At 36.0% G+C, this 27,938-nt stretch overlaps 2 protein-coding genes across 2 annotated transcripts in view; one reads left to right on the top strand and one right to left on the bottom strand.

The window, feature by feature from the left end:
* The window catches only part of LOC137387155 (partner of Y14 and mago-like), a 45,604-nt gene extending 43,594 nt beyond the window's left edge, over nt 1–2,010 (bottom strand). The window contains exons 1-2 of the mRNA XM_068073475.1: nt 1,812–2,010; nt 418–514 (exon numbers count right to left, since the gene is read on the bottom strand). Of these exons, the coding sequence (XP_067929576.1) occupies nt 418–514; nt 1,812–1,878 (164 nt within the window). The 5' untranslated portion in view covers nt 1,879–2,010. The remainder of the gene's footprint in view (nt 1–417; nt 515–1,811) is intronic.
* An 87-nt stretch (nt 2,011–2,097) lies between these two features.
* On the top strand, nt 2,098–27,465 carry LOC137386913 (mediator of RNA polymerase II transcription subunit 1-like). Its single transcript, XM_068073136.1, has 13 exons — nt 2,098–2,133; nt 5,676–5,866; nt 6,187–6,336; nt 6,821–7,041; nt 8,087–8,167; nt 8,740–8,897; nt 12,027–12,144; nt 17,365–17,489; nt 18,656–18,759; nt 20,853–21,048; nt 21,645–21,740; nt 21,972–22,071; nt 24,845–27,465. Exons 2-13 carry the CDS (start codon nt 5,699–5,701, stop codon nt 26,856–26,858), a joined length of 3,531 nt encoding a protein of 1,176 aa, XP_067929237.1. The 5' UTR covers nt 2,098–2,133; nt 5,676–5,698; the 3' UTR covers nt 26,859–27,465.
* The last annotated feature ends 473 nt before the right edge of the window (nt 27,466–27,938 follow it).

Below are 27,938 nucleotides of genomic sequence, written 5' to 3'. Positions count from 1 at the left end.
TGTACATGAGAGCAATCTTAAAAATAGTTGTTAATTGAAATGTTATTGAAAATTTGAAGTTGTCTTTTTATGCTATCGAAGGGCAGACAACTCTAAATTTATAAATTCAGCACATAATTGTTACAAATTTGTTTTTTTACTAATCAAGGCTTAGTCATGTCAAAATATAAAGAAATCTATATAGAAAGATGTATAGAAATCTAATTTAAGCTATAGGTTGGCAAAACTAAACACTAATTAATTTATTTCTGTAAATATAATTTTTTTAAATATACATTTAAAAAACTTGTTTGGCATGAATGCCTAAACCAATTATATAACCTCAGTGCTACAAGGCTCCAACATGTAAATATACGGGATTAAGGTAGATTTGACCAATCGCAAAGCCTACATTAGCATAGCAACATGAATACATACACGGGCTGCTCATCCTGAGGAATATATCCTTCTTTGACCTTCTTGGGTTTTCTATAGGAGCCATCAGGTCTTCGTGTACCAGGAATATACAGGCATCCTTCAATGAACATAACTGAATAAGCTCGACTGTTGCAACTAAACAGCAGCAAAATATGCTAGGTAAGCTGAAATAAAGTTAAATAAAATCAACTCAGAAGCTATTTCGAAAAACCAAACTGGGGTTATAAGTTAGAAAATGGGAAACAGCAACATTATAACTAACAAGTTTGTCAATCTCTGCATTAAAAGTCAGGGCATTGGTCAAAAGAACTGTGAAACATTTACTCAAAATAGGAAACTTGTTCCTTTAACTGTTCTTAATGATAAGCATAATGATATCAACAAAAACTCAAATATTCAAATGTACAACTATTTTATTTTGCTCAATATTTTAGATGCATGAGACATTCGCTTTAACACATGGCAAAAACTACCTTAGAGTTATTCAGGAGTTTTAATAATGCACACCTTGTTGCATGTCTTTTAACATCCAACATTTTTTACTTAGCATTTGTTGTGTCACGTTGCTACTTTGCAATGACTGCAGCATCCATATAGGCTGCTGTCTGTTAAGTATTTTATTTTTCTACTGATGGTTTTCTTACACATCCCAGTAGGCAAACCAACAATATTGATTCATTAAAGAAAAACAAAGACTAAAAACATCCTAACAACATAGTAAAGACCTCATTGACGCTTTCTGCATAGTAGGTTCATAAAATTTATACAGCCTTAAAATAAGCCTAATTCATGTCAAACTAAGATTAATCAAATATGACAAACAGACTTAAATAAAAAAAATCTAGATTTTAAACACATTTTTACTTTGATCCACTGGCGAAAGAGTCCTGATAAAAGATATAATTGCTTTTGACAACATTGCTGCAGCCCTCATTAATAAGAACCTATTATAGTATTTCAATAAATATTTGTTATTGTTATGCTATTTTCGTGCTGGCTTTAGCAAATAAAAAGGACTGCATGATTTTATGAATTTGTTATATTTGTTAAAAGATAAATAATTACCATGAGTTTTTGCAATGGCTGTCAGTAAACTTTTTAAGCTGCAAGCTTAAACAATGCTTTTGTAAATATTGTTTTAACATTAACTTTAATATATTTTGCTGCAAACGGCCAATGCGAAAATTAAAAAAGTAAAAGACCCGCACATTATTGCAAGCAACTGCCATGAATTTAAAAAGTTGAAAGAATAACAAGAGCTAAATATTTTATTATTAGCATACTTTGACGTATAGCTTCAACAAGCATGAAGTGTGATGACTGCATACAATCAAATTGTGACATTACAGTTATCTGCAGCACATTGTTGTTGCTGGGGGCACAAGTATACTAACCATCTTCGCCACGAAACACGCCTTCTCGTTCTACTAAACCTTGCATTCCTGGTCCAGTGGCCATCATCACAATAGTGCTTTACTACTAATAACAACAACGCATGTCATTAGCTAATGCTATATAAATAATAATAAAAGAAAATTAAGACATGGGTTGCAACGGAAATAATCTACCAATAATCTTTGTTGCAGTGCGTAACGCATTTGGAACTTATTGTTAAAAGAAGTTATCACGTGGTCTACGTACGTCCAATGAAATAATAGAATGGCAAGGCTCAGTATCGACTCAGGGAAGATGGCTTGCAAAAGATAGCATTGAAAGGTAATTTGAAGATTTTACATATGCAGCCTCTGAACAAAAATAATTTTGTGGTACCAGTTGTTGGCTTGAACTACTTCCTTTTTATGACTTATGGATGCTAAAAATGGAAACTAACAGTTTTACTGGATGGAATCGTGTGTGTTGTTCTGTGTCATAGTTCTCTTGCAGGTTAATTCATTCCAGGGTATCTTGGATTTTTAACACAAGCAAGCACTATCTGCTTGGTGTTCAAAATCGGCTTTGGTGTTTAACGGTGTTACACTTACAAATTATTGATCACAAAGTCATTATATGTGCTTCTTGTACTATCAAGCACAGTTTCTATTAATGTTTAAGTTTAAGTCTCATGATTACCCCTAAGTAAAAAAGGAGACCTCCAGTACAAAATTGATTTTGATTGTTTTGATTTAATTTTGATTGATTGATTGATTTTAAGATTGCTAGTGAATATTTCTGTTCAGTTTTATACAAACTGTAAAACTCATTTAATAATTAGCGTGAGGGTGGAATTGTCTGCTGGCTCTTTATTAATGCGAACCCTCGGTGAAATTGGTGACAAGAAAGTATGATAATCAACCGATAATTTATTTGGTAAATCACAACATATTAACTAATTAAGTAAATTGAGCAATTCTTGTAATTGCGTAATTCAAAAGGGCATCACAAAATCTAAAGTAAAATAAAATATTGACTTGTGCTTCGATTTAATTCATTTAATTTTATGTTGCTGCAGTACATTGCTGTACCTAAAGTAATATTTTATCAGGTTGACAGCTGATATATTTATGTTGACTCAAGGAAATTTCAAATAACAGATAAGTGTCAGTTCATTCTCTATCAGCATGACTATTCTGGAACACCAATTGTCAGATTATTAGGCTCATGGTAACAAGGACCGATGGTAGGTAACCAACCTATAGCTTGCAACTCACCACTCTCAAACAGAGAGGCTACGCAAAACGAGATCATAAAACAGGGGCTCTGCAACTATTTAAGATGAACAACCACCAAGTTCTGTATTTGTTAAAATGAATGTGGTCATATTAATCAGGTCAAACCTGCGATTGTTACTGTTAATTTGAAATTCATAGAAATTTGCTACAATCTTGACTAGCTACAGGTTTTTTTCAGGATTGTGCCTGTTTTTCTGGACCATTGTGTTTAAAATTTATCAGCAAAATCCTTCAAATTCTTAAAAGATGTATCGCTTAATTTCAGAAAAGTATATTTATATCAAGTGTTAACTTTTGTATTTGTCTACGTCTTTCAAAGATAGAAGGCCCGATTGCTCTTTCTTTTGAGTGACTTTATCTCTTCCCTTTAATATAACTTATAGGCCTAAATTGCTTATAAAGTTATCTCTAAAACATGTTGCCAAGTTCTGAATCATCTCAAGCAGTTGTATATATTTCTCTGTACTTATCAATACCCATTGCATTATCAATTTACTTCCCAATTTGTTCCTCTGTTCCTTCTAAAGTCTATGCAATATTTTCTGTTTAGAGCTGTTTTATTACACGATTTGATGGTTTCTGTTGCCCTATTTCATCTACTGATTTGAGATAAAAAATTTGATCTCAATCATGTAATGGTCACTTCTATGTTGTCTAAAAAGACTTGATTTTTTTCAGGTTGCTTTGTAAGATTGCAATCTTGCATTTTACTAGAGTTTTTTCAATGGTGTCTTGTTATGTGTTACCCTTCCCAACTGGAAAAATAATCAGGTTTTTATCTGTAATTTCTTTTTGGTTTTGTTCCATTTGTTTGATTGATCTGTGGACAGCACCTACCAGCACTGTTGAGTTCCTCCAGATTTTTCATTGCATAAATCTTTTGCATGGCTTCAAACTTCAGCTGCAATTCTTCGCAGACTAGATTTTTGGTATCTAGTCAAATCAGATATCTGCTTTTTTCGATTTGATTTAGTTACGCAGATCGTTGGGTAAGTCTAGACCCTGAAGGATTAACTTGTCTATAGTTGTTGTAATCCCATCTGCACTGTCCAGATAGCAGCGTTGCATTTTTATCGGCAATAGCATTGGACTGCTCATTAGATATAGATCTAGGTGAGCTACCACGCTTGTCTTGATAATTTCGAGAGGACAAGCCTCCGATACTTTCTGTTGTGGCAACTTGGCAAGATCTCATAAGCTAACTGATGAAGATTTTAAGTGTCAGTCCAAAGACAAAAATTATTTGAAAATAGCAACTGATTCAATTCTACTTATTGCATATTTAGTAAGTAATGCTTGATACAACAGAACTGCTCCAACTGCTGTAAAGAATAATGGGAGCATAGTAATAATCAGATTTTATAAAATGGTGTATGAAATAATTGGAAAAAATTCAGAGCTCATAGAAAATCACACCTGGTTAGTTCTACCAATTATCAACTAAAATCACACCTGGTTAGTTCTACCAATCATCAACTAAAATCAATTATATCAAATCTTAAAGTTATTTTGTCAATGATAGAATTCAATGGGAATACTTTACAGTCATCACTGGCAATGCCCAATATAGCAGTGCTTTCAATCACACATATAGCACAAAGGGCACCTCTGCAAGACTGACAAACCACTTTCAATGTCGAAAAACCAGCTGAAAACGCTATATTCCATCACAAATAGCTAAAATTACATGTTTCAACTATGTTATGAAACAATGGATAATTAAAACACTTGAGAGGGTGAAGCTTGTCGGGACTCCTTAAGTACTTTAATTCGCTTATAGTTTTAAGGCTAGTACCAATGATCGACTAGGAGAAAAGTTTTCGAGTTATGTATCTAGATAGATGCACTGCCTCAGTCGGGTAGAGTGGGATATTTGCCCTGTTTGACTCATGTGGTAAGGTTATCAAGTTGATCTGGAAACCTAACTTGGTCATTCGTTATCTCCTACAATATCTTTTATCCGAAGATGATATTCCTTCCAATGTCTATATTCCCTGCCTCAGTAAGAAAGACATTGGCTTTTATGATTGTTTTTTCAGGCCAGCGATCACTAGAATCTTAGAATTATTTTCTCTTAGGCTTACAATGTTTGTATCATTTGCCTATGGCATACTGTTTAGCGAATTTTCTTTTGAAATCCTTTCATCCGCTTACATGGCAAATAAGCCTTTCCCTCTTGCTAATGCTGAAATATTATGGTAAACCGGAATTAAATGCCAAACTCCATGAAGTGCCCCATAGCGTAATACTAGTATACACCATAAATTAATTGTTAAAGAAATGATACTTATTGACCAGATACAGACAGGCGATTGATGTGTAAATAATGCAAAAGAGCTCTGTGAAAACTGTGTCTACCTTTTTATTTCCAAGGATTAACTGCTGACTTTACAATACGTATCTTTGACGTTTCAGTTTTTAGACGTTTAGGTTAGTCGTTTCAGTTTTTTTCTTTTGGAAAACCTGTGTTCTGGCTAATGAAGGCAGTACTAGTGAATGTAAGTAGGCCCAAGTGATTTCATCAAGACTTGTTGGGAAATAGCTGGCATATTAACTGTTCAGGCAAGCCATTACTATACACTGTTATAGGTGGTAGTCAAGAGTTGGTGAAGATGTCATCAGATGGTGGCAATGCTGGTGGTGTGGGACAAAGTGGTAGCAATGTCTCTGATGCGGCGAAAATGGAGGCTTTGTTGGAGCAGTTACGGAGTAAACATAATGCCAACAAGTCTTCCGGCTCATGGATTGAGTTTGCCAAACAAATCAGAAGAGCTACCTTGGTATGCTTTTACATGACATTGGTTGTTAATTTCGTAATTGTGTTAATTTTAATTTTGCTGATGCTGGGAACATTTAATTTGATTTAAATGTTGTACTGTAGCCGGAGGCCAGTTTTTACTGTGGGAGAAATAAGTGGTCTAAGAAAACTGTCCTTTTGCATTTTTAGTTTTTTTATTTGTCAGCATTCATAAATTTGGATTAGGTCAAACATCAGTATCAGTGTTGTTCAGAAATATATTATTTTGATTTATTATATTATCTATCTCTTTATAGATATTATTTATTGTTCTCTGTATTGTTCTCTCTGATTAATGGGCAGGAGTCAAACAAGAGGCGTTGTCACGACTCTGCTCTTATTGATGAGGCCTTAGAGAAGCTACAAAGTGTCATGGCTGCCAACAATCTGCGCCAAATGCTGGAAAGAATTAGTAGTGGAAGCCAAAAGCTTGGTCTCAAATACTGCATGCAGGTATTGATTGCATTGTGGTTCACGCTCAGCAAATTGAGTTAATTGTTGAAATGTATTTCAGCAATATCTTATGCACTCTTGAATAAAAATATTTCTATTATTATTATTTCTATTTTGTTTTTGATTGTTTGCTCGTATTTCTATATTCATGTATGCTTACTAGCAAAACAGTTTTTAATTGAAGAATATTTGATTAGCAAAGAAATGCGTATAGATGGGGTAGCAGTTAAAAACTGTTAAAATTGCTTTGTCATACAAATGTCACCTATCCAACATCTGCATGTATTTAGAAAAGAGCCTAATTTTGTTGTAATTATTCGTTTGCGCTACTAAAATTGAGAGTTTCTGTTCACTTCAACTTCAGTCAGCGCAATGGCAGTGTTACGGTTAGATACCATTCAAGTTTATTCAAATCATGGACATATAAACGCGGGCATATGGGTACATAGTTACACTGAAAGCTTATTCATATTTCTGTTTGTAGGGCAGTACTGTGTACATTTCCATAGACCTGTTCTACATAGACATACAGTGTGACATGGCACCAAACAATCCAACGGTGCGAGACGTTCGTGTGGCACACCACGGTAGTAACCAGCCAACTTCAGTACCAGCCATGACTCAGGCCCTTAGACAAGGAGATGTCAAACTTTTCATGGAGCATATCAAAGGCTTCATGGATATGTACAACATGGACAGCGAGAAGTTTGTTTTCACAGTGTTTCTTCTGGGCAGTTGTTATGATCCCAAAAATATTCACTGGTTTCAAGAATGCAATTTATAAGTTCTTTTCACTGAGTCGGTGAAGATATACATCCATGTATATAGATGAAGGTAGAGATCCATGAATATAGGTGTATGTATACATTCATGTATATAGGTGAAGGTATACATCCATGTATATAGGTGAAGGTATACATCCATGTATATAGGTGAATGTATACATCCATGTATATAGGTGAAGGTATACATCCATGTATATAGATGAAGGTATACATTCATGTATACAGGTGAAGGTATATATCTATGTATATAGGTGAATGTATACATCCATGTATATAGGTGAAGGTATACATCCATGTATATAGGTGAAGGTATACATCCATGTATATAGATGAAGGTATACATTCATGTATATAGGTGAAGGTATACATCTATGTATATAGGTGAATGTATACATCCATGTATATAGGTGAAGGTATACATCCATGTATATAGATGAAGGTATACATCCATGTATATAGATGAAGGTGTACATTCATGTATATAGGTGAAGGTATACATCTATGTATATAGGTGAATGTATACATCCATGTATATAGGTGAAGGTATACATCTATGTATATAGATGAAGGTATACATTCATGTATATAGGTGAAGGTATACATCCATGTATATAGGTGAAGGTATACATCCATGTATATAGGTGAATGTATACATCCATGTATATAGATGAAGGTATACATCTATGTATATAGGTGAAGGTATACATCCATGTATATAGATGAAGGTATACATTCATGTATATAGGTGAAGGTATACATCCATGTATATAGGTGAAGATTTAGTACGACACATTTTAGTATTAAGGGTAAAGATAGCATGAACAAGATGGGATGCTTGTCAAAGTGGTTATACCATAGGTTGTGAGCTGCAGATTAGCTTTCTTTTCGTATTTCTAGTTTCGTTCTCTCCGCATGTCTCTTTCAAGTTGTCATCTCTCGGTCAACTGCGATTGGCTGCTTTTTAGATCAGTCAAGACCAAGTTCTTCATAGTACAACAGTCACTTGAGTCAGACATTGAGAAGATGAATAAAGTTCAAATGCAACAGTGAGTGGTACTGACAATAGTGTACAGTTATACAGTTGATATTGTACAGTTATACAGTTGATATTGTACAGTTATCAAGTCCATAGTGTACAGTTGGGAAGTCTATAGCGTGCATTTATAAAGTCCATAGTGTACAGTGGGATGTTGATAATGTACGGATAAGAAGCTCATACTATACAGTGAGGATGTTGAGTATATAGTTGGAAAGTCGTTGGTGTACAGCTAAGAAGTTGATATTGTACAGATAGGAAGTTGTTAGCATGATGTTAAGCAATGGATGATGTACAGCTGTAGAGTTGATGGTGTACAGTTGGAAAGTTGATAGCATACGATTAAGAAGTTGATATTGTGCAATTAGGCATTTGATACAGTACAGTTGCTAAATGGTGTATTGGTATGAAGTGTGGACTCTCAGTATAGATTCTTATATAATCCTATACTTTCATTTGTCATGTTCATGGAGGTAGCATTTGATATTCTCTAGTTATCAGACTTTGCAATTTATAAATTATCTTTTCTCATACCGATCCTTGCGGCTGGTAAGGGCTGTCTATGTCTCAGATATATTTTAGGGTTAAGAATGCTCACCTTGGCTTTCAAATCTACAAACTACCCATGGGTCTGGTACAGCCGAGAAATGGAGGCTTGCCAACGAAACTCACCTTTTTCATTACACCTTATGATTTCCTTAGTGAGAAAGTTCCAACTGGTCACCCTATGTCTATTGAGAGTGAGTTCTAATAATTCTAATATCTGTGAATGCAGACGTATATTGACTGTGTGCTGGTGTACTACCTTTTTAGCCACTGTTTTGTATCAGATTTATTTGAATAAAATGTAAACCAGTAATGATGAAACTGTATTTTGTGACTAGGTAAGACACTAGGTTAACAGGTTAACTGTTACAATTTTGACTTGCTAATAAAAAACGTATGCAGCTAATTGAAGTTTATTGAAAATAATTGCTAAAAATTTAATTTAGCATATTGACTATTAGTTGTTACGCTTTATCAATATATTATTAATATTCAATATATGTAAGTCAATGCTCTTTTTAAGTTTAGTACGTACATTTTTTGGTTTCTTATTTATTTTTTGTTCTCAGGTATTTCACTAAAACAAAAAAATCTGAATTTATTACAGGCTGCAGCAGTTGATAGATGTGCTAATTCAGCCAATCAATAAGATAGATGTGCTAATTCAGCCAATCAATAAGATAGATGTGCTAGTTCAGCCAATCAGTGAGATAGATGTGCTAGTTCAGCCAATCAGTGAGATAGATGTGCTAATTCAGCCAATCAATAAGATAGATGTGCTAGTTCAGCCAATCAGTGAGATAGATGTGCTAATTCAGCCAATCAATAAGATAGATGTGCTAGTTCAGCCAATCAGTGAGATAGATGTGCTAGTTCAGCCAATCAGTAAGATAGATGTGCTAATTCAGCCAATCAATAAGATAGATGTGCTCATTCAGCCATTAATAATTATTGAAGCAAAATTACACCTTATATCCTATCTAAATTTGTAATTTAAGAGTTTTATAATTTTGATGCTCTGCTCAACCCAGCTACTTGCTGATACATTTACTTGGTTATAATTTTCTTATGAAAAACAGTATTGACTATTTACTATTGTCTGCGCTGATGTACAGTAACACATCTTTTGCCTCATTAAGTTTGCCAATTTGTAAGCTATTTAGATTTTATGATGTAACATTAAAGTATGATGGTAAAACGATAAGCGTCTCTGTTACAGACTCCATGTATTAGACTCCTGAAATATGTTGTTCTCACGGCAATAAATAGTGAAATAATACATAATGGGTGAAGTTTTATTAATGCTTGGTTGAACCTGCTTTGCTTGTTTAACTGCCAGCTGTTGTATTGTCTTCAGTTTATTTTGCTAATAAACTGCAACAACTCCTACAACATAATCCACTCCAGGAACGGGGCGGTTTACGTTATAGGCTACGTTATAGACTATGAATGTGTTAATGTTACAGAAAATTGATGGAAAACGCGCATCTTCGAAGTTCATTCACAATGATTTGTTTATTTTTTCTAGACAGCAAACTCTATTCTACAAAGTAAAACTAAAAACAAATATTTTATGCGTCTACAATAAAGCTAAGCAAAAAATATCTTTACTATAAAAAAGAGCAGTGTTTGCCTGTTTATTTGTATCCGGGTCTCAAGGTTAATTAAAAGATGACTTATGATGATACTCCAGCTCGTGACATATATATTGGTAGACTGACGCTGTAGCACCGCGGCCAATCGATCGTCTTTAAGTATTTATAAACAATTACCCAGCTAGCTATACTTTGTTTTGACAACACATCTGGCGATCTATCACAACAAACTGAAATGTCGTGGTTGTTTTATATATAATAGATACATCCGCCATACATTTTTTTTCTCTCATATTGGTTACGATTCAAATCAAATTTGAGAACTTGTTCCGACTTGACACTTTATGCTGAAAGGAATTTTACGTAGTACAAAGTAAAAACTTTACATAATTTTTTTACGTAGTCTGAAATTTACGTTAGAGGTGGTATACGTCATAAAAATGTCTACTGTAATTTGAGTTCTACAATGAATCAAATCCCTACTATTGAAATTAGTTCAGTTGAAACTGTCTGATGCTGGAGCAAATGTTCTACATGAATACATAAATATCTTGTAGTTTGTTTAATTTATCCCACAGCGCAAACGTCTATAGTAATTCCTTGATAAATACGTGTGATATGTAGGAGTGAAGCAAATGCATTTTTTAAAACTATGTAAAAGCAAAACTATATTTAAAAATAATGAGTTGATAGCGCGTAGTTATTAACAATAAAGATATGTTTCTATTGTTGCCTCATCTTAAAAACAAGCGAATAAAATTGTAAGTTTTCAAGCATAATTTAATTTTAACTAGTTGAAGTGTACGTGTAACTGTTTATTGGTATTAGATATCATGCACAAAATTATGTTTTTTCATTGCATGCCAAAACCAAACTGAAAAGACAGAAATTTAGTTTCCACATTTTGGTTATATATTTTTGCCAGTGTTTTCCTGTTCACATATGCAACTTTCACTTATGTTTCAAAACATGTGAATCTCTTGTCAAGATTTGTTTTGAAACATGTCAATGTTTCAAAACAAATATTTTATGTTGAAAATTACATTTAAAAGGTTCAAATTTTTCCTCAAATTTCTCATCATATTATGGAGAATTTGTATGTGAAGTTGACTATAAGCAGAGGTTTGACTGTAGTAATAATCATATGGTAGAGCTTTGACTGTATAAATAAGTAACCTCTATAGTAAGAAGATGTTTGACTGTGTTTATTGTGGGCAGTCTGTGCTCACATTCCACTCTTCAACTCCTTTCATTCGTAAGATGTGACTAGCAAAGGTTTTTTTAGAGCTTCACGGTTTTCAAAGGTCACCAGACGATTCGATATTTCAAATGGATTTGCCACATATTATTATTAGACCTATACAAAAAAACTTGTTAATTATTTTGTATATTTCAACTTGAAAACAAACTTTTTTGTGTTCGTGGTATTTATAAACGTTAATTTCATGAATGCCCTTGGGTGTGGAAAGTCATGAAATGAGCTTATTATAGGACTAGAAGGCCGTGAGTTTTAGTTGCAGTATCGCTCACTCTGAACGTTCTCAGGTGTGAGATAAATCGCCATTACAACGTTCGTACGGTTGGCGATATCTTTTTGAAAGGTGGCCTTTTTCAAATTGTCTACCTTAAAAATCAGCGCCAAACAACTAGATTGTCATATTGTAAAGCTTAAGGTTTTTCTGCTGTTAGTCTGAGGACATACAATGTATGCTGTTGGTGTGCTTGCAGGTATTCAGAGCCTTGACCTTGGCATGTCCGCTACTATCGGTATTGAGCAGAGCTCCACTAACCATCAGCTTCAGACAATCCCCCTTAGCAACTTCACCAGAGGTCCTGATAACAGACTGTAAGAACCCTAACCACTGTCATCTTGTTCAGTTCGTAGCCTTAGTACCAGATATCTGGAGATGCCACAGACCTAATTTAGTTATTCCCCTAGAAGGCGCATTGCTCTCCGATGAGCAGAGCAGTAATGGCTTGCGGTTACAATAATGCCTCATAAAACTGAAGTGATGTAGGTGTAGGTGCGAGAGATCGATGTACCATGCTGGTTGTTTAGCGATAATGGATTGGTGCGCTGAAACACCAAGCCATTAATGATTTTACAAAGTTGCTGTTGAGCTTGGTCTTTAAAAGTTACATAATTCAGTTGCTGCTGAGCGATCATCCCTGATTCAACTATTGAGTGCTGGTTGCTAGTCAAGTCTTGAGTGTTTTACTAAAGGCTGGTTTACATGTTCATCAACATGGCTTTGATGCCGCAATACTTCGGTGATCGTCGATAGTAATTATGTTCACACGATCACAAACCCATTCGCGCTTTCATCAGCGAATACTCCGTGATATAGCGTTCTAATGTTTTTGTGTGCTCGGATCAAATATTAATTCCGCAGCAGTTTAACAGCTACAAACTTTCGCAACATGTCCGCCCTACTTCGTTGATGCTCTCAGCCCCGTCTCACATAGTCGACGATGAACGCCGAAAGGAAAATGTACACATCCGGCGATCAAGTGTGAACAAGCCTTCAAGGGTTGTTACTGAAAATGAAAGCTAATATACTTCATGACTGTTTCGACTGATTGTTTCTCCAACATATCGTATGTCGCCAGTGATATTAGTAGTTGTCTGGTGTTTTACCATTCGCATGAGGCGATTCTTTAGCCTTTTTATAATGGCCCGTTTTTCACAGATAATATTTATAAATGCCCTCAGTTTAAATTTGTCTTTAGAGGAGATTACAAGCGTACTAAAGGCATTAGACTAGCTCACTATGTTTCCATTGCGCGAATGGTGATTTTGAGTTGTGCGCACGTTGAGTTACTGTGCGATATGTCTCAATTTGTTAAAAATATAAGGCGTTCTATGCCAGATGTCATAAAGGTGCTGATAAAATCAGAGTAACTGAAATATGAAAATGTTTAATATAGAATCTCTTGCGCGGCATATTCTTGCACATCATTCGCAAGAGCCGTTTCCATTTTTCGCAAGCGAAAAACATTCGATACAAAACTAGCTTGACTTGGTGGTTTTTACCATTTCATCTTGCTGACGACGCAAACTTGCGGAATAATCGCTTGGAAACAGTGATGGTTACCTGCCACCTTGTATTAAGGTTTTTAGTTGCATGGTTTTAGTTTTTAGAATGTAGGTCATGTAGGCTTTTCTGATAATGCCATCATAACTCTGTGGTATGGGGAAGGTTTGGGTACAGCTTATTAACTAGAGAACTAAATAGATAAGCAGTTTCAATGATTACCCTAGGACACTTATATTTCGCTAGTATTTAGTTTCGTGAGCAGCATACAGAGTAAAATTTCGCTGCAACTTAATTTCGCAGCTCTGATGAGTGCGAGAATATAGTGATGTGAAAATAAATGCAGTGGAACCATAGATATATAAACCTAGATTGGCCAATAATAGCTATTCCCATCGGTTGCCTTGTCAGACTTAAATAGCATGACGTAACGTCATTGTATTGTACCTCATGCTTGACTGCACTGTTTTTAACAATGGAGCTAATGAGGAGAATATGACAAAATCACATTTATTTTCATATAAAAACCTTCTTGGATACATAATCCAGTAAACTAAAGCAATTCTGTGATAATATCTGATAAACACCATAGATTAAAACTATAAAAGCTATGAATTGTTGCACACAAATCATGAGCCATCAGGGCTTTAATTGCCACCCTCTCCTATCCCCATTCTCTCTTTTCCCCTTCTCCAAAGAAGAAGTGAGAAAGGGAAAAGAGAGAAGAGGGAAAGGAGAGGGGGGCAAATAGCCCACCCACTCAAAGAGCCAGACCCTGGTTAGGTAAATAGACAAATATCATGCTGAACTAAACATGACTAAATATGATGAGTATGCAAGTATGTCTCAAGTCAAAAATGAGACAGAATGATTATTTTACAGCTGGCTATGTAGCTGGCTAGGTCACCAAAGCTGAAGTGTAATGATTGTATCACTAGCATCGTGGATGTTACCAACTATGATGTAAACCAAGCAACGAATTCCCTAATCACAGTTTAGAATCGTGGTGGCTTGACTTTGTCTTCGCCTGTGGTGATTGAGGTTTGCAACCACAGTGAGAAAGCGATGAGAGTGTTGCTTAGGAGTGCTGGATTGGTGAAAAACTTTCCCAGGCTAGCACTAATTGCCGCCATGGAGAAGTTGCTGAGATTCAACATCATGCTATTGTTTAAGTGTAATCATCAAGCTAGTAGCCTAGCTCGTGAGATAGCAAAGAGATATATTTCGATTAGGGCGCATTATGAAGCTAAGAATAGAGCTGGCACGGGTAGCTCGTCTGGTCTTGACCCACCAGGTCAGAGGTGCCGGGCCACCCGACCCTCGGGTCTTCCTATACAAAGACACGGGTAGGTTTACGGCTAAACAACAGCGGTTGTATATTGCTTTTCAAGTGCGATTGAAATGGAGTCACGTATAGTCCTAGCGCGGAAGGACCAGGCGAAATAAAACAAGGTGAGTCAAGGCTATATTTTTACGTCTGCGACAATAGTCTTTGGACTAAAGGTTTCACAACGTTTTTCAGCAAAAAATAATCAACATGTCAGTGATCTGGGAGTTCATGAAGAAGCCAGTCACGAAAGGAAAATACCAAGTTATTTGTACAATATGCAAAAGCAAGTTAAAAGTTGACTTGCAACAAAATTCACATTACAGATATTTGATATCATAAGATTCACCATGTCTTACTCTGTTGTGTTGTAGTGGTGAAATATATGGGAATGTGATTACAAGCTAAAAAACGAACAGTTAATCGCAGCCACACGAGATCACCGTAGTTTGGATTCGCTTTCCAAAATGGCTCAAATGGGACGTAGTTGTTACAGGATGGTTTCTGTTTACACCTTCATGCAACCTCATTCATCGAAATATTTTCACAAATATACTTCACGCATTCAATAAAACCATGTCTATTGTTCTTACGCGTCTGTTTTATCGTCATTGTAATGCTGTCACTTTTAGCACTGATATCTTATAACTTACCATAAAAAATCGTTAAACTTTTTAACCTTAGCTCGAAGGAGTACATATCATTGTCTGATAATCATGACGAGCCTGTTGGTCACCTGTGATAATCGAAAAGTGCTGCAAAAATTATTTTCAAAGTATTGGGTCACGTGAACAGATTACGACTTGACGATTGAATAATGCCAAAAAAAAACTGTAAAGTAGCGAGCATCTATATTTGATACGGGGTATTCGGTAAAACCCGAAGTGTTTGTCATAAACTAGTGCTATGAGGAGTTTTATATTGAGCTTTTTATTGGCTTTTCAATTCACGTGAGAACATCACATGACAAGACGATAATCAAACTGTAATGACGTCAGAGAAATAAACAGATTCCAATGTACGGCGGCTTTTCGTTTTTGAGCTTTTAAAAGCCAGTAATCACATTTCCATGTATTTGGCACCTACAACACAACAGAGTAAGACATGGTGAATCTTTTGATACCAAATAACTGTAATGTGAACTTTGTTGCAAGTCAACCTTTAAGCTACAAAGAAGGGTCCACCTCAATACTATTGAGGCATTTACAATGAGGGCATCCTGAGCAACTTGAAAACGCGTCTAAGAGCCTTCAATCCAGCAAATTTATTTTATTTTTAGTTTTTTTCACTAATACCAGAAGTTTTAGGGAAGTGATGTATTTTTGCTTTCCACTATGCTGGGTTATCTATTTCTATATTTGTAAAGTATTTCTTAACTAATCTCTTGTTGATTATAGTAGCAGTTGAAAATAAAATCTGTAATATAAACACTAGCCAAATCATGCCATTAATCTATCACCCATTGAATAGCATTGATCCACCAATGTCTAGCCGTAAATTGTAGATTGCATCTATAAACCAAGCCACAAAATATAATTATTGGTGAAATAATGGTTTCTTTTATCTTAGTTTATTGATGTCACAGCATTAGGCTGTAATGGAACTATCTCTTAACCTTAAATGAATAAAAAATCGCGCCGTGCTGACCTGGTCTGACCCGATCTTAGCCCTCATTGCTCACCCTGAGTCTGGTCCGACCCTGAATTCCTTGGTCTCGTTCCAGCTCTAGCTAAGAAAGCCATTGATTCCATTTCCCTGATCAGATCAAAACTTCACAGGCTCATCATATTTAGTCATGTTTAGTTCAACATGATATTAGTCTTTTACCTAGCCAGGGTCTGGCTCTTCGGCTGGGTGGGCTATTTGCCCCCTCTCCTTTCCCCCTTCTCTCTTTTCCCCTTCTCACTTCTTCTTTGGAGAAGGGGAAAAGAGAGGGTGGCAAATAAAGCCCTGATGGCTCATGATTTGTGTGCAACACTTCATAGCTTTTATACTTTTAATCTATGGTGGTTATCAGATATTACCATAGAATTGCTTTAGTTTACTGGATTATGTATCCAAGAAGGTTTTTATGTGAAAATAAATGTGATTTAGTCATATTATCTTCATTAGTTCCATTGTTAACAACAGTGCAGCCAAGCATGAGGTACAATACAATGACGTTACGTCATGCTATTTAAGTCTGACAGGTTTTTTCCCTATTGGCCAATCTAGGTTTATATATCTATGAGTGGAACAAACATAATTGGATTCCTTAAGTTCAATTCACCGATGAAAAAATTTCAATTTGGGACTATTGAAACGAAGAATTACAATTACAAACCTGCGGTTTGTAATTGTAAACCGCAGGTAGAATGGTGTGGGCGAGATCGATAATGCAATTTGGTCGCTTGCTGCCATTTGTTTCTTGGACTACCAATGAACAAAGCTATTTAATTTCGCATTTCTGCTCGTTCGTTATGAGAGTTTAGTTTCGCACATGAAATTTTTGCGAGAGGATGACTCCACGAAAACGCGAAAGTTAGATGAGGCGAATACATAAGTGTCTTAGGGTATATAGAAGATGACAGGATTAGACAGGCGCTCTGGCTACCTCAATTAGGACAAAGTGCAGACATGTAGATGTTGCTATACAATATCTACCAAACATTGCTCTCACAACCTGGTTTAGGGAGCAATGACAAGTGCATTTGATATTTGACAGGGTGACACAGTTTGTAGTAAGTACCAACATCAACAGCGTGATGATGCCTGCCTCCTACGTGTTGAAACTGAAGAAGCCTATAGCTCTCACTCAGCAAACCATCAAACAGATTGAGAGACTGCAAGGTATGTTTTATCTCTTGTTATTGATAAAGAGCTGAAAACTTTATTATTACGGTTGTTTTAATGTGATTTGTGACACTGCGTGTTTCCGTGCGTGCTTGAGTATATATAATTATTGAAATTTATCATAATTAGAATTAAAACCACAGTGCTCAGCATAGAATGGAGCAGTATAAATTAGTAGAGTATTAGATAGAATACTTATCGTTGTTGGCTACTGTCAGTTTCATGCTGCAGTCACAAGGCTGTAGATCTTAACTACAGATTGAGGTCTACAGCCTTAGTTTGTATGTTATGCAAACTAAACTTCTTCTCAGACAAACTACAAACTAGTTGAACCAAGTTCGTTTCCTAATTCTAGTTGTCAAACATGAACTTGCCCAAAATTTTAGTAAATTATTATTATTTTTCTATAACTTAGGATTGTTTTTGACTTTCAATATATATGATATGTAAATTTGTTGATATCTAACACGTGGAGAGTAACGCAATACAGAGCTAAGCTGTTGTAAACAGAAGATACCTAGTCCTCCACTTTACTATTACTAGCTTCAATAAATGTTTTAGTATTATTTCCTTTTGTTAGGGTTTTAGGCATTGTGGTATAGAATATTATATGGTATATATACATAGTGTAATAGTATATATATATGGTGTATATATACATAGTATAATATATAATAGTATATACATTGTTGTATGTTTTGTGCAGCTGACCTAAAAAGGTCACTCGGTGTGCAGATACAGAAAGCAATATACAAAAATATGCAATTCTTTTAGCTGACATTGAAGTTGTGTTCTCTCTTAGCTGACACTGAAGTTGTGTTTGCTCTACAGATATCTTAGGCACTGCAGTTATTGGGCGCTATAAAGAAGCACTTGAAATGTTATTTCGAGTGATGGTTTTAGCCTCGTGTATTCGTTTGTGCTATGTTTAGTGGCTATGCAAATAGCCCTGTGAATACCTACGAATACATTTACACACATCTATTTTACATGCAAAGGCTGCATATTTTGTTGGTGTTGGAAAATTAGTTTACATTTCTTCAATATTCCCTATTTTTTACCATACTTGATGTCTTTTTATACTTTTCATTTTAATTTGTTTATAGAATAATAGAAATACTAGTTGATCTCAGGTCTGTCACCCTCTTGTTTCACTGTCACAGGTTCATGTAACTTCAGCGGCTCCTTAACCATGATGCCAATGTTAGACGCCATTGTGCAGTCGAGTGGAGTGTTTATCCCCCCTCGCACAAACAGGTTCACCGTTGTAAGTTCACCGTTGTTCACTGTTTACATACGGGGGGGGGGGGGCTGCTGTACTATGTTAGGCTGACAGCGGTTCCTTGAATGCACAGCAGGTTGTTGACAGCTCGTACAGTTACTATTAGATTTCTTTTCATGTAGTATCTTTATAAGACAGTTTCATATCAGGGTACTTTCAATGGAAAGGTGAATATCCTTGTAGTTAAAACTGAACTTGCACAAAATTTTAGTAGATTCTATCAGAAAGTATCGGTATTTTTCTATCATTTGTGATTGTTTTTGGTGTTTCAGCTGATCTGGCTGCCAGGATGTTTCCAGATTAAAATCGATGAAACTTGATCGCGATTAAAATGCTTAGTTCAAGCGAATGATGAGTGGTATGGCCTGCGTTGCGATTTGTTGGTGCTTTCAAGTTTTTTATTTCATTCTAAATTTGAAGGCATATTTTCATTTTACAACTACATTTAATTGTAGTTGTATAAAAACTCATGTTGCTATGCTTGCTACTGTTTGCAGATAAAACAGGCTTTTTATGTGCAATAGAAGAAGACCTGAGAGAATCATAAGCCGAGTTCATATTACCGCATCGATGCTATTAAATAATGTTAGGAACCTGCAAATTTATAAATTGTATAACGATCTCTCAAATGCTACAAATATATATTTTAAAACAAGTGACATATACTGTATTTATAATACATTCAGAAACAAAAATTAAGATTTTAAAACCAAAATTACTATTTTTAAGACACAAATATTTGCATCATTTACTCGGCCAGCTGTGTTCTGATTGTTGTTTTGGTTTGGAATCATTCCACACTCTTCTGGCTGTTGAATACCTTTCACAGTGTCTTCTGACCTCAACTCTTCTTCTTCACAGCTGAGTTAGTCAATGTTAGCTTTTGAACAATTTTATCGCTGAGCAAAACTTTTGCGTGGAAACTATACATTTATCGCGTGAATAAAGAGAAATCACGTTTAATCAAAATAGGCTCATAATTTTTGCCTCATAATACATAGTCGCGCAGATTCCATCAAAAGGACGCAAATCTTTTTCACATGCATCGAAGCATCAAGACCTCGTTAAAAAAGGAATTACTATTAGCCTGATACAGTTACTAATTATTTCTGCTGCATTCAAAGTTTAACGAGTTAGAAAAACTGACTTCGAAATGAACAAAAGCAACAAATGTATTAATTGTTATTGATGAGATCGTGTCATTAGTACAGTTTTGTGGGCACTTTTCTACTCATCACTTGCTATTATAGGTTCGTAACGATCAAGAATGTCAAATAGTAGCCGTCAATAGAAGTGGCATTCAATTAAAGGGCGGTGCTCTATTTTTCAACCCTTTTACCATAGTGGCGCTCAAATAAAGGTGGTGCTCAAATACAGGTGGTGCTCAAATAAAGGTGGTGCTCAAATACAGGTTTTAGGGTATAAGCCGCATCGACTTGTACACCAAAATTTATGGTATAACCGATTTAATGTACATGTTGAATGCAGTAATTATAATATAATAATCTCTCTGCCACCTAATCCTCGTAGACACAATCTCTATTTGTCATAAGATTATTCTTCCTCTTGTTTGTATTGTTACCACAAACTGCCATAGAAGAAGGGAAGGGCATTGCTGGGTTTTCAACGACTTTTTCATTTTTCCTTGTGCGCAGAGGGTCATGTCATACTGTATATCATTCCAATTCGCAGTTTATAAGTTATTAGTTGATTTTAATAGGTTATTATAAGTATCCGTGTGTAGATGTTTGTATCATACTGTATATCATCACTATCTCCAGGTTATAAACTGTTAGTTGATTTTGATTGGTTGTAAGGTGCATGTGGTGTTAAATTTACAGAAACATCAAAGTTGTAGTGTATAATAGCTCTTGGGTTTATCTAAAACTGATGACCCATGTATATATCAGTTTGTTGTCTGCAATATTGTTGTGTCACATGTGTTAATGACAGATTAGCGCATTATGCAATAGATAACGTCAATGGTGAAGAAGGGGGCTATTTTTGCAGTATTCATTTAAAAAGTTCCTCAAATTATCTTTTATTCTGATTTCAAGTCTGTGGATATCTGTTGGCAGGTGCTGCCGGGCCAAGTACAAAGCTATTACATAAATGAGCTGAAAACCGGAAGTGAACGTACTCTGGGAGGCTTAGTCACACGTCTTCCCTTCACCCACCCAACTTTCATCCCACCAGTTGTTAGCTTACTCAGACACCAGCTGATGCTCAACACAATGATCCTTAGTTGTGTGCGGTCTGGCAGCGGACTTGAAGGTGTGTTTGTAACCTTGTTATTCACGTTGATCTGTGTTTTACCACCTTTGAGTTAGAGAATAAACTGTTCATCACCAGTTTAAACCTTTTAACTAGAGAATAGACTGTTCATCAGTCTATTAAAACCTTTAAACTATAGAATAGACTGTTAAACAGTCTCTTAAAACCTTTAAATTAAAGAATAGACTTCTTCAGTCTCTTAATCGTAAAACCTGTAAACTATAGTATAGACCATTCATCGGTCTCTTTAAACTAAAGTATAGACTGTTCATCAGTCTCTTGAAACGTTTAAACTAGAGTATAGACTGTTCATCAGTCTCTTTAAACTAGAGAATGGACTGTTCATCAGTCTCTTAAAACGTTTAAACTAGAGAATAGACTGTTCATCAATCTCTTAACATGTTTAAACTAGAGAATAGTCTGTTCATCAGTCTTTTAAAAGCTTTCAACTATGTGGCCAACAGCACTATTTAGGGTACTTCTAATAATACTATTATTACATAGTGAATAGACACTGTCATGCGCTGCTAATTTGCTAGGTGGCTAGTTCATTGTCTATCTTTGGCAGCAAATAATTCGGTACATAATGTTTACAGTCGAGACTAAACCAGTCAACATGGAGCTGAAGGTCGTCTCAAGTCAACTGCTGACCGTCACATTCAAGCATCCTTTTGCTGACAGCGTGGCTACAGGTGCTCTTATTATTTTTGACAACTCCGTCATTCCTCTATGTCAGTTATATCAATGTTTGTTTTATTTATTAACTGAGAGAGCTGGCCAAATTGCTGCGAAACCAACATGCTAGTTGATATACTGTCAATGTATTATTGATTGTGATAACTTTCATAGCCATTACAGCAGTCTACTCCTCGCATCGCCGTTTTTGCCCCATCTTCTACCCTAACTGTTTTTCTCATACGCAGTTGATTTTGATATCAGCGAAGTGATGGCTCCCAGATGTTCAATTCATTGCAACTCTGGTGATGTCTGCAGCAACAACCACGCTTCCAAGATCATTCAAAGGTTGGTTACTGATATTATTTGTGTCTATGCCCTTTTCTCTGTTTTTTGTGTTTCTACAAAAGAAGAGAGTTACTCCGCAGGTGGTAGCTAAGTAGTACAGCCAGCATCAACCGAGCATCATTGTCATAGCAGTCGCCAGGGTTCATTGTTTTTTTGTTACATTTTGTGAAACAAAAGTGCAAAGTGCTCGTGGCACTTTTTATCACGCCTCTTGAACATTCTTGAAGCTCAAAATTGTTTTATGAACCCAAGATGAAAAGGAACATACTTACGATCGATATAAAATGACTATTAGATGTGAGTTTATTAATTTCCATTTTGCAGATATTCGCATTTTCCAGGAGCACCAGTCTTGGTTAATCCCAAAAAAAGATGGATTACTGCAATTGCTTCAGTCGTATTGTAAGACAGGCTGAATTTGTTGATACTTTGTTGTTTGTTTGATAATTTGTTGTTACAATATTAGTTGAATTGTAATACTTGTTGGATCGTAATACTAGTTGAATCGTGATACTAGTTGAATCGTAATACTAGTTTAATCGTAATATTAGTTGAATCGTAATACTTGTTTCAATCGTAATACTTGTTTCAATCCTAATACTAGTTGAATCGTAATACTAGTTTAATCGTATTACTAGTTTAATCGTAATACTAGTGGAATCGTAATATTAGTTGAATCATAATACTAGTTGAATCATAATACTAGTTTAATTGTAATACTAGTTGAATCGTAATACTAGGTTAATTGTAATACTAGTTGAATCGTAATATTAGTTGAATCATAATACTAGTTTAATTGTAATACTAGTTGAATCGCAATACTAGTTGAATTGTAATACTAGTTGAATTGTAATACTAGTTGAATCGTAATACTAGTTGAATCGTAATACTAGTTGAATCGTAATATTAGTTGAATCGTAATACTAGTTGAATCGTAATACTAGTTGAATCGTAATACTAGTTGAATCATAATATTAGCTCGGCAATAATTCTATGCGTCGCTATGAGGGCTTAATAGACTATAGACAAGTTTTAAGGTGTTTATGAAATCTAGCTGGCTGAAAAATATGCTGTTTGTTAGCTTGTGTTCCATGTTAATAGATGTTTAGATAGAAACACTCACAATATGGTTCACTGAACAGTAGCCCTGTGATTCAACAAGTGACTAAACTAGATTTTTTTTGTTTCTTCTAAAAATGGGCTTGATTTACTTTTTTTCCTTTGCTATTTGCGTGATGATCGTGTTTTGCTATAAATCTTCACATTTCCCACTTCTAGTTAAACCGTATATCATTTAAAGGGTTTACAAGCAAACAGTGATAAGCTTAGTTGAAGACCAAAGTGGCTTGGTGAGAAAAAGCATTTCATTGTATTGTTATTTAAAATGTGATTTCCAAAAACTTGATATGTTTCGGTGTATCTTCCAGTAGAATGATAATGTGATAGTCGCTGTCTTGAGAGACCAAGCGCTCAATTGTGGTAAGCAATTAGTGCCTGCAACTCCTCAAGGAGTTTTTAAGATAACATTCTCAAAAAATATTGAATATTAATGATACTCAAAAAGAGCAGTTCCCGAAAGGTATTATTGCGATTTCTTGAGTGGATAGTAAAACGATCTTAGTTACTACTGTTGTTAGCTGTGCTATCAGACCTCTGGTTAGCCCACTAATTGAAAGATCTTGCGAAACCCTCATTTTAAATGTATTTTCAGTCAGCCATGAGCTATTTGCGATATAACTGTTTCTGAACTTCCATGCCATCAATATCTTTAATGATTCATTGTGTTTCGAGGAATTAAATATTTCTATCATCAATACTAGTGAAAATGACATTTACTCGTTGACAAAAATGGGTCATTCACTAGTGGTGCACCCATTCAGATGTGAACTGAACTAGATGGCATCTCACTCCAGGAGTAGTTTTAAACAGCTTGTTCTCACATAACATGTACGGTGACTCATACCCTTCTGGCTTGCTCGTGAGCAAGTCAAATAACAACAGTATCTGTTGCGATGTCCGTTACACGAAAACTGTACATTTGCAGGGTTTCAGAGATGCGCCGTAGAATTTTCATGCCACATTTTAGTACCATATTTTCATGAAGATGAGAGGTGCATGGGTGATCGTAATTATGGGACCACTTAGAATAAACATATTTTTTGTTGTTAGTTCATATATTGTTCCGTCTATATTATTTGAATTATGACAATATGCACATCAATGGAAAGCTCAAAATGTACTGGATAAGAATATTTTGTAAAATTGATATTCGCTTCATTGGTTTTATTTTGGCACAATATGGCTTTTTTGGCGTAAAGTGGTACAAAAAACCAAAACAAATAATGTTTACATTTGTGGAAAACGCAATTTAGTTTGACAAAACTTTAGAACATAACTCTAAAAGTTTAATTTTAGTTTAAGTTTAGTTTCATAACTCTAATTGGTGGTGTTTCTAAGTTCCTTTAGAGGATTTCTAGCATCCTTCTATTTGGTAGGGCACCATAAGCCTAGACTGACCTGATAAGATATAATGGGTGTCCATTAAACAGATTGTGTTACTAGAGTGCAGCTTTAGTGGTAGAAAAAATGTCTAGAAAATTTGCTTTTTAATTATGTATAATATGTATGGTCTGAGATTATAGGGAAAGGGAGTTTATACCATAAAGGAAAAGATTATTATGAAATTACCAGAGGGTCCCATTATTATGCCATCACTGTAGTACGAATTCTGATGGAGATATACTGTGAATCAATAGATGGTGGTTTGTTACAGGTCGTTCTCTATTCCTATTACGATGCGGTCTATACTCAAACAGATTGGGCACCAGGAAGAAAACCAGCCTCCTCCGAGTAAGAAGGTCAAGGCTGATCACGGCGAAATTATGCAAAAGATTTGTGACGTTTATACTTCTCGAGGACATTATTTACCGTATGGCTCTGTTAACACATCCTCAACTAGTTATTCTAAGAATATAGAAACAAACAAGTACTCACTATGTCTCCGTCGCTTCTCTGGCTATAAGCGGTCGTGTTTTTCTGCTCTTAATCCTCCTAATTCTTTACCCACATCTCCCAGCAAGTCTCTCACTTCCATTCCAGTGCAGGCAAGCGACAAACTTCAACTTACCAGCACCCCAACCTTGTCTAGTCTTCTTGATGAAAAAGATGGCTTAGTTGTAGACATTAAAACATCGGCTCACTCTCTATCTTTTGAGGCCAGTCAAACATCAACTTCTCCTCGATATCAAGCATCTTCTTTATCAGATTTGTTAGATAGGTATGATTCAACAGGCGACAAAAAACCGAAAAAGATACGCCAGAAACGAAGGCCATCCAACAGCTCAGTGAGCACACCACCTCCAACTTCCAGTGCCACTGTTTTGGGAAGAAAACGCAAGAAAAGTGACAATGAAGAGATCGTCCGAGAACTCACGTCAAAGGTAAAATCAGAAGTTTCAGAACAACAAGCTCAAAACAGTAGTCCCGTAATCTCTCAACCAATCATCAGTTTGTCAGATTTAAATGCTTGCTCATCCGCGCTTCAACCTGTTACAACCAAGGTTTCCATGGCCAAATCATCTTCGATGGATACGCAATTAGCACAGCTTCTACATAGTACAGATGATGGTAAGAAAAGTAAACAGGCTGCAAAGATGAAAGTGATGACTGTCGATGACCTGTTTGAGTCCCCACAGCAAACAAAACATGCAGAGGTCAAAGGGCTAACTTCAGTTACGATTAAGTCACGAGCCAAAAAACCAACGGAAGAAAAGAAGCTTGTAAAACAGTCAGCCTCTGCTGATAGTATGCCACGAGACAAAAAGCTCAAGCGTTCTGACTCAGTTGAAATGAAATTGAATCAGAGTCGGTCAGTTGATCAGATTCCGACATCTCCTATTCGAAAGACCGTGAAAGTTGTGGCAGCTCCTAAGAGCAAAACAAAAGTGCAATCCCAACAGGAACCGACACCAGCTTTGACTATTAAAACTTATGAGGATCGTCTGTCACCTAAAGATAAGCTAAAAAAGGCCTCAACGGAAAAGGACAAGAAAAAGCGAGCTATGAAGTCTCCGATATCTACAGATGCAGCGGCTCGACAATCAGCTAAAGACATCATTAATGCCACATATGGCAATAGCAACCTCAAGTCTCTACCAAAGATTCCCCGACGTAGTCAGGCCAGTCCAACATCTCCAAAGCTTTCACTCCAGCAAAAGTCACCTGTGGCTAGCAGCGATTGGCAGCGAGCCTCTCCTGTGTTGAACAGGTCATTGCCTGGTAAGTTGGAGGACGTTTCTGCTGCAAGCATTAATAACCGAGTCAAGTCTTTTCCATTAGATCCCAAGCGTCCTGCCCTTTTGCCCACACCAGGTGGTCATGCAGCTACACAACGTAAACAGCCTCCGTCTGATGTATCCTACAGACAAGGTCAGCCTAACACAACTGCCACCTCCAGCTCTCAATCTCCAAGATATTCTAGTATCAGTAGTAGCAAAGGTCGGGGAGTAGAGCCTAGCCCAAACTCCCCTGATCAGCTTAATATCGTTGTCAATACGACTCCAGTCTATATTCCTACTCAACCTGTGACCAACAATCCAGCTAGTCCTATGGCGGAAGTGGTCACCAGGGTACCAAAATCTATCCCTTTGGATTCTAGTAAGCCAAGCAGCCACTCAATTCTTGTCAAACAGAAGAATGTTTCGAGACCGCTGACATTTTCTCCTAAGCAAACCGGTGATAGTCGATTAGATGATGATCTGATGAATGTTGCCCTTGGCACACATTGATACAAAACATAAAACTAGTTTAAATAATTGTATTACTAGATAAGGCAACTCCATATGCGTACAATGCAACTCATGTTCAAAATCACTGGTTAAAATGCAGCTGATGGCATCGGTCTACGGTTTCTAAAATTAGGCTACCCGTATTGTCTTCTTCGCCTTCCTCTTGTAACTGCTTTCATATTATTGTCATCTCCTCAAGTCAGCTGTTCCTTTATCTACACTCTCGTCTGTTCACTGTTCATTTTGGACGAGTAACCAATTACTGCTGTCCAGATTGCTGCTGACTGACTCACTCTGATTTGCTCATCACTGTATAAGTTAGTATCTCATGAAGTAGTAATTGATGACCATATCTGCTGATATATATATACACTTCTATATCTATACTATGATATTAACTTTAGCACGCTTTTGCATCTGTTTGAGGATGGTTTTGTACATAGTCTTCTTGTACAGGATATTTTTATGGTCTTTAATCAGCAGATTTGTACAATATTTTGTCAAAAGTCTTTTACAGATGAATTATTTGGCACAGAATTACTTGCTGACCAAACTGATATTTATTTAGTGACTTTATGAATAATAACTGGGCATATTTTCTATAGTACCTAATATGACCCATGTCACCAAGTGTGTCACATGTCAACTAATAAGTCACATGTCAGCGAACGTGTCAGCAAATGTGCCACATGTCAGCAAGTATGTCACATGTCAACAAATGTGTCACATATCAGCAAGTGTGTCATGTGTCGGAAAATGTGTCACATGGCAGCAGGTGTGTCACAAATCAGCTAATGTTACACTTGGCAGCAGTTGTGTCACATGTAAGCTACCTTCACACGTGGCAGGAATTGAGTCATGTGTTTACTCATGTCAGCTGTAAGCTTGTGTTACACACGTAAGCAAATGTTAAACATATTAACAAATATATCAGTTGTATGCAGATTATACATATATCAGCAAACGTAGAGCATGTCAGCCCAGGGTTGATACTCTGAAAGAAACACCCACCTGGCTAGGCCCAGACTTGGATAATGCACCACCAATCACCTGGTTGGTCAATTTAAAATACACCCCGTA

Source organism: Watersipora subatra, chromosome 2 (genome assembly GCF_963576615.1).
Source record: "Watersipora subatra chromosome 2, tzWatSuba1.1, whole genome shotgun sequence".
NCBI lineage: Eukaryota > Metazoa > Bryozoa > Gymnolaemata > Cheilostomatida > Watersiporidae > Watersipora > Watersipora subatra.
This window is presented reverse-complemented; position numbering and strand designations above follow the sequence as displayed.